The sequence below is a fragment of the Trachurus japonicus genome, chromosome 17, assembly GCF_045865225.1.
Source record: "Trachurus japonicus isolate A0001 chromosome 17, Traja_1.0".
Classification (NCBI taxonomy): Eukaryota; Metazoa; Chordata; class Actinopteri; order Carangiformes; family Carangidae; genus Trachurus; species Trachurus japonicus.
Genome location: NC_140923.1, coordinates 19,747,712 through 19,755,377, shown reverse-complemented (window position 1 = coordinate 19,755,377; position 7,666 = coordinate 19,747,712). Strand labels below are relative to the sequence as shown.

Here is a 7,666-nt window from a genome sequence, read left to right as displayed (position 1 = left end):
ATCGGTATAAAGGGTTTATTTGAGAAAAGTGATAACAAATCATTTGATCTAGTAACAAAGACAGTGTAGCAATTTCTTTCAACAGCAAGAAAACAGCTACATATGGATATGACTGGTCACATACAAGTTGATTTGTGGGTTTTGATGCAATGTGCAATGCATCTGTTTGTTATTCTAAAAATAGGTCTACAACAGGATCAGTAAGAGAATGCTCAATACAATTTTTGGGTCGAGTGTGGGAGGTGTGGGTAAGGTGCTCGAAACACTGTGAGCCATCTGAGGCACCACATGGTCCATGGTCACCACTAGTTTTTTTGCTGACAGGAATGGAAAGTGCAAGATTTCTCCAGATCTGTTGGGAAGAGAAACATACAGCCAGTGAGATGTCAGAAGTTAGAGCAGTAACTAAACTTTTATGGTGTGTGTGTCATCTGTCGAGGCTGCACGGATACTACATTTTAATTGTAATCTGTTAAATTACGGCCCTATTATTCCTAATTTAAACCACAGTAATACAAACCTGGAGTGGAGTCGCTGCACATTCTGAGCGAACTCATGGCATTCATGTACTCTGTACCCAAAAACTGTTTATAGTTTGCCCCAGTTGGAATCTCCTGCAGACATTTAGTGGAGTCCTTGAACAGGAGGTTTTTTCCTCCATCTGACTGGAACATTCTGAATACTGTATCACTGCCACTGGGTCCAAACTTGGCCTATAAGTAAAGAATAAAGAACACAATTTTGATTTTAAATACAGTTATTCATTATAAAAAAGAACAAAAAGAAAGTAATTTATCATCAGTATCACTATCAGAAATTGACTGGCGTCCAGGGCTAAATGCTGTTCAAAGTCAAAGTCATGCCTGTAAAAAAGAAGTGTGTATAAGAAACTGTCCAGAACAGAACACCTTTGTTTGCATTTTGTGTTTTATGCCTCAGGGGCAGAACTGTACTTGATATCCCACTGAACAGGTTTCAAGGTATCTGGGAAAATTGTTTTATACTGGGTGCATATCAAAAGATCAGCAACTTGAAAGGCAAGGAAATGTGTTCTTTTCAGTATAAACATTTCAGAAATTCAGAAACGTAAGAGGAAGAACATAGTTAGAGGCAGATGAGAGCTGGAAACCAAATTATCACTATCAACCATGAGTGAGAGGTTTACACAAATATTAGCCTTTGAGTGCTGAAAAATAGGATCAAATGCTAAATACTGAACCCCAAATAGCCCATAACTTATAACTGGTGTTTGAAGGATAAAAATGTGATGTATATTGAGAAAAAAAATTATGTCACTTGTAGGGTAAAAACACTGTGAGTGTTTCTTAAGATTACAGAAGCACTAGATAGTAAGTGCAGTTCAATCACCATTTACTTCATGGTCCCAACTGTTCTTCTAAAAATCTAACAACAAGGGGGGAAATATGTCTCCCCAATGTAAAAAATAATAAAAGTAAAAATAATTTAAAAACGTAAAAATGTGATATTTTGCACAGCCAACAACCAGAAAGTAAAAGTGACCCTGAAAACTGATGACTGACCTGCTGGTCCTGGAGAACACGGATCACCTCGTCGCGGCTCTCTGGGCGTGTCACCACAGCGTGTGCGGGCACTTTAGCCAAGTTGCAGCTGAGGAAATCTGTAACTGGCACTGGACCCTTACCAGGGCAGATCAGTGCGTAGTCAAGAGAACTCAACCCTCTAGCCCAGTCTGGACCCTGACCTTTAACGAGAAGAGGAGGGGTGGAGGAGCTGTAGTTTTATAGGAAACAACACTGTCATACGTGTGAGAGATGATGTGAGAGCACATCGGTGTCAGTCTCTTACCATCACTGTTTTCACCAACAATCGTGTGTTTGATGAAGGCAACATCACCGGCGCCGTCCACCAGACATCTGTGATGACATGCAAAACATATCTAGAGTGATTAAAGAAACATTTAACACGAACCCAAAGCACTGAGGAGCTGTAATTGCACCTCACTACAGCTCAGTTATTAATACAGTGAAGTATTCCAACAATGACCTGGTTGATGCTTTACTCAGCAAAAGACACTAGAGTGGTAGCAATCATTTCTCATTTTCAGAAAGAAATGAAATCTGTGCAGGCCACCCATAAAAAACAAACACACACAGCACGGCCAAATAAAAGAGCACTATTGCTTCCTACCTAAAGGCTCCAGCGTATCCGTAGTACTGCTCTTCAGCACTTGCTTTGCACTTGTATTCCTCACCCACAGTTTTGCGGCTGCCGACACACTGAGTACAGAATGAAGAGGTGGGCTCTGCTCCGGGAGCGCAGCCGCTGCTGAAGAACTTGGCTGAGGAGAGGAGGATCAACCGTCAGTACAGCGTGTTGCTGTTAAACATGGAGGTGTGCAAAAAACTCTTAATAATTACAGTCATTCTCAAATCACTGATAGGAAAATATCTACACATCATTCTGTTTTCCCTCAAAATGTATTAAACATGGTGGTGCTTGGTGCTCGAGTGTTTAAGAGCACGTCCCATGTTGGCAAAGCCCAATGCAGTGATCGCTTGATCGATTCCCAAGTGTGCCAATCTGTACTGCATGCCATTTCCCCAGTCTCTCTCTCCACTATACTGTCAATTAAAGATAAAAATGCCCCAAAAACAAATAAAAAGAAAACGTATTCATCATGCTTTCTAATGGAAGAATTATCCTAATGGTAATTATTACAAATATCTCAGAAATATTACTGGTATTTAAAGCAGAAGTAAGCGATATTTTTGTGTTAATATAAGTCTTAAATAGTTATATCTTCTGACAGCAATCACTTACATAGAGTGTTTGGACCGAAACACGGGTCTGTCAGTCACTCTGCTCTGCTCTGAGCCGAGGTGAAAACTTTTCCCGTATCCTACAAGTTTTATCCAATGAGGAGAGAGAACGGCATGCAGGGCTGTGTGTGCAGCCAAGGGATGCGCGTGAATGTGGTGACGTAGGGACGAGGACTGTTATGGTGCGTTCAGGGCAGCCCGTAACTCGTGTTTTTCCGACCTGTGAAGTCGTACCAGTTTGATCTGGTACGAGTTCACGAGTCGGAAGTTACGAGTGGCCGTTATAGTGACTTTCACAGGTAAAACAGGTCGGAAAAACACGAGTGGGTTGCCTGGAACGCTACAAAGTCGTAAGTCGTGACTTGAAGCTGTAATTTACGGTTTCAAAAGCCTGCCTGGAACGCAGCATTAGCCAAAACGACCGGATCGCTTACTTATGCTTTAATTACCAATGACATGTTCTTTGACCTGCCGAAGATGCTGCTTGTTTGTTAAGACTTAAGGTAATTATCCTAACACTTGGTGCTCTGCCTATGTAAACATGTGGTTACTCACTGAAGTCACAGTCAGCAGTCTCCTTGTGGATGTGACCCATGGGGATGTTCCAGCCTGCAGTTCTGCCCATGCCTGTGTGGCAAGACTTCTTGCCCCGCAGAGTTTCCCAGGTCACGCCTGAGGTTTTCTTTATCACAGCAACAGCATAGTAAGAGGAGGCCGCAGCTACAAGAGTGGAAATACAGAGTGAGATGGACCAGATGAGTACCTAGCATGTGACTAGTTATATTTATTATAATTTAGAAAGAAAGTTACACAAGTGTTACTGTATAAGATTAGATTAGATGGGTAATGGGTATTTTACTGTTATCAGTTTTTTCCATGAAATTTTCTGGAAAGAATTATGTAATTTCAGTATTTGCTACAGGGAAAATATACTATTCAGTTTTTATATTTATATATACAATGGATCAGATCCAATCCAGTCTTATAAGAATATGTATAGAAAGAACAGAAACAGAGACAGTTGTTATTTTTTTTACCCATGGGGTTGCCGCACTGTCCAGCATCATACTGCTCCACCATAGCAGGAACCAGACCACACTTTCCAGCTGTGTACACCTGTCCTCCATCTACTGCCATTGCGTCAGCCTCTTTACGCTACAGAATAATTTAAGTAACGGATAATCAGAAACAAAAGCTGTAAAATGGAGCCAACGCTGCTCATGTTAATAACACATTTCCATATTTAAAGAAAGGCTGTTTTACCAATATCTTTTTCAGACACTCGTCAACTGAGGGGGCCGTCTGGCATTCAATGGCAGAGCCTTCGTCAGTCACGCTGTTGATGGTCCACTGGTCACACTTGGTGGTCTCAGCGTGGCCCACAGCGCACCATTTAATGGCACTGGATGCGGCGCCTGGGGTCTGCTCTGGAAAGTTAAGTAACATATAAAAATAAGTCAGCTGCTGCTGTATGTTAACCTTTGTGGTTTATCTTCTTGCGTTTAAAGTACCTTTTTTCAGGGAGCGAACAATGCTCATGTACTCAGCTCCCAGATACATGAAGGAGTCGACGTTCGGGGGCAGACGCACCAGCTTTGTTGCTGAGTCCTTGAACATCAGGTTCTTGGCAGGTGCATAGGCTTCAGATGAGAAAAGGTTAAAGCCCTGAAAGAGACAGACATAAAACATAACTTACATGTTTAAATGAATCATTATGCTTTTCCATTTCTATCTGATCAGGCAGTCAAACTCCACTGCTCACTCTTGCTGCTTTACTGTACAAGGCTTTACCTGGACTGCTTCCAGCTTGGCCCAGATTGAGTCGGCCAGCTGTTGGTCCTTGCGGGTGACAACAGCGTGAGCCGGTACCCTGGCCAGGTGGCAGGTTTTGTAACTGTCAATAGGTGCTCTGGTGTTGTCCCTGCACAGCAGCTCGTAGCCGGCCTTTAGAGAATCTGAAAGTGTTTCACAACCACGATTTAGCTCCAGTTACAAATAAATCTTTCCATTTTTTAGACATATTGGCCAGTAAAGCATAAGTGTGAATCTGAATTTAAAAGTGAAGCCCAGAGCCTTAGAAAACAAGGGCATTAAAAAGCTGGGAATGTAAGGAGTGTGAAGGAGTGGGGCAGATATCTAAAAATATTCACTTATGTATAAAAAAAAAAATCAAATCATATTCATTCTTTGCAGTTTGTGATGTAGTCACAATTTGTAATTGTTGAGGCCTGGTCAGAAAGTATACATATTTCAAACAGTGCAATATCAACTTGTAGTTACTACAGAAAACGTTTTTCAATCATTTTTCAACAATTCATTATACGTATATATGAGAAGAGATGACACTGACCAGGGACAGTGAGGTGTTTTACAAAAGCAACTTCTCCTTTGTCTTCCACCAGACACCTGTTAAATAGAAAAGTCCACAGGTGTATCAGCATTAGGCATTAAATCATCATAAGCAGTACAGTGTTCTTACACACTGAGGCATGGGTGGATCTTCATGTCACGGTGAGACAGAGAAAGACCCAGAAAAAGACTCATACTCACTGGAAAGCACCGTCGTAATCATAGTAAGGCTCCTTGTGGGACCTGGAGCAGTCTCCCTTGCACAGCTCACACAGTTTGGGCCTTGATGACCCGGGAACACAACTTTGCAGGAAATATTCGCTCACAGCTACAAAATGAAAATTGATTTTAAAAAAATGAATAAACATTAGTAAATACTAAGCATATTAAGTTTCAGTCCCTGTTGATATCTCTCAATAAATATACTATGCACGGTGCTGCACAGCGGTACAGTTGCCTTTCAGCAAGACGATTCTGGGTTCAAATCGCAGGCCTGGGGCCTTTGTGGATGGAGTTTACATGTTCTCCATGTGTCTATGTGGGTTTCTCCGGCTTCCTACCGCAAAGTTAACTGGGGCTCCACTACACTATACTACACTATACACTATACTTGACTACACTACGCTACGCTATGTTATGTTATCCTACACTATGCTATGCTATATGCCATACTATACTATACTATACTATGCTCTGCTATACTGTACTGTTACAATACAGTATTTGGATGGATTAATTAAAAAAATATATCATGTAGACATGTGACGCACACATTACGTAACTTTCTTGTAGTGAGGGTTGTGTGAAACATCTAACTCACCTTCCTCCACTGGTTTGTCATCGATGCCTCCCCATGGAAGGAGACCCATGGACACCAGAGTTCCTATGGGGATGTTCCAGCCTGCGGATTTCCCCAACCCAGTGTGGCAAGTTTTCTTTCCCCGCAGCTCATGGAAGCCGAATCCTGAGTCCTTCTTCACCACAGCCACGGCATAGTAGCAGGTGTCTGAAGCTAGACGTAGACAGAACAATACACATTAGCTCAGATGAAATCCTAATATTCTTCTTCTCGTAGTTCATCACTGAAGACAACTAATATTTAAACCTACAGGGGCCATAGTCCTCAGCAATAATGGGATGCAGGTTGTAGTTGGTCAGTCCAGCTGTGTAGATGTCCCCTCCATCCAAAGTGATGGCATCTGCCTCAGCAGCCTGTTAAAAAAAACTTAAGTCTTAACAAACATGCAGCATCTTCAGCAGGTCAAAGAACATGTCATTGGTAATTAAATACCAGTAATATTTCTGAGATATTTGCGTATGTGGAGTTATTTTACTTGCAACTTCAATGTAATTTTCGCTTTACTCCTCTACAGTTCAAAGAGCAATACATTTTACAGCTGTAAGTTATATTACTTACAAGATGTTATACATTGTTACAAATTGAGTAGTTTCTGTAATATGATTCAGTTTTGTATATACTGTATATCATCTCTTCAGTATGTATTATACAGTATGCAAAAATATCAATCATGCATCAATTATAGCAGTAATAATAATACACTAAAATATTCTGAAAGGGACAATTGTAGATAACAACAATCATTTTGATCAGTTACAAATTTTCACACCCTTAGCTTACTTGTGTTTACTTAAGTCTGATATTAAATGCAGGACTTGAACCTGTGCTGGATGTACTACATTTACATACAACTTTGAAGCACTTTGATCTTACTCTAGTGTTTTATAATTTTGCTTGCTCCACATTCAGATGGAGAATATCGCACTTTTTTTTTTTTACCCCTGCTACATTTGTCTGAAGGTTATATCACTTGATTATGAAATGATCCATTGTGATAGACCAACTAGGCTACATACTGTAAGACATTGCATGTATATATCAGCAATGATCTACTTATACACAATGATTCAGTCCTGCATAATTATTAGGTTTTTTTTAAAAACATTTGTCATGATTTTGACTGAGAACCTTTATTTCAGTATATAAATGTGAATTTTTCATTATGTCATGAATCACATTCCTATCATGAGCTTACTACTTTTTTTAAACTAAATAATTGACCACATTTGAGCCATTTAAACTAGGTAAAAGATTAAAACAAATATCAAATTTCATTTCCCCTGGATTTTTAACGCATCTCCTGCAGCGTATGTTGTGGATGTGCTGAGTTTCTGACCTTAATGGCAATGATACAGTCGATGGTGTTTTCTTTCCTCACGCAGGAGAAGGCAGGAGCCGCTGCAGCCAGGTCCAAACATTTCCGATATTCTTGCTCGGATTTAACGCACCATCTCACCTTCTCAGCGGGGGCCGCGAACACAGCGGCTGTCGGTGCACATGCAGGGATAAACAACAATGCAGGTAAATAGGACGTTTGGGTAAACCTGTGATTGATTGAAAAAGCATAAAGTGTAAATGTCTTTACCGAGGCAGCCGAGCAGCGCAACAAGGACGAGAGACTTCATGTTGGACACCGGGGTCTCCAGGTCAGTAGAGC

The 7,666-nt window shown here is 40.8% G+C and overlaps 1 protein-coding gene and 1 long non-coding RNA gene across 2 annotated transcripts; one reads left to right on the top strand and one right to left on the bottom strand.

Annotated features, from left to right (window-relative positions):
* Window positions 1-7,666, bottom strand: tfa (transferrin-a). Its single transcript, XM_085805071.1, has 16 exons — window positions 7,595-7,666; window positions 7,346-7,494; window positions 6,260-6,362; window positions 5,971-6,162; window positions 5,352-5,478; window positions 5,152-5,207; window positions 4,593-4,756; window positions 4,313-4,466; window positions 4,065-4,228; window positions 3,839-3,956; window positions 3,357-3,521; window positions 2,170-2,320; window positions 1,828-1,895; window positions 1,542-1,723; window positions 521-713; window positions 1-352 (listed from the first exon to the last, which is right to left on the bottom strand). The coding sequence occupies exons 1-16, from the start codon at window positions 7,632-7,634 to the stop codon at window positions 306-308; spliced, it is 2,073 nt and encodes a 690-aa protein (XP_085661197.1). The 5' UTR covers window positions 7,635-7,666; the 3' UTR covers window positions 1-305.
* LOC146970544 (uncharacterized) lies at window positions 2,556-3,504 on the top strand. The gene is made up of 2 exons (XR_015038080.1): window positions 2,556-2,689; window positions 3,305-3,504. It is a non-coding gene; the product is annotated as an uncharacterized LOC146970544 (long non-coding RNA).

Excerpts from the sequence above, each read along its gene's own strand:
- tfa (XM_085805071.1), bottom strand. The coding sequence starts at position 7,634 with ATGAAGTCTCTCGTCCTTGTTGCGCTGCTCGGCTGCCTCG. Across the intron at positions 7,495-7,594 it reads TGCGCTGCTCGGCTGCCTCG|CCGCTGTGTTCGCGGCCCCC; the intron begins GTAAAGACATTT and ends GTGCACCGACAG. Across the intron at positions 3,957-4,064 it reads AGTGTCTGAAAAAGATATTG|CGTAAAGAGGCTGACGCAAT; the intron begins GTAAAACAGCCT and ends ATTATTCTGTAG.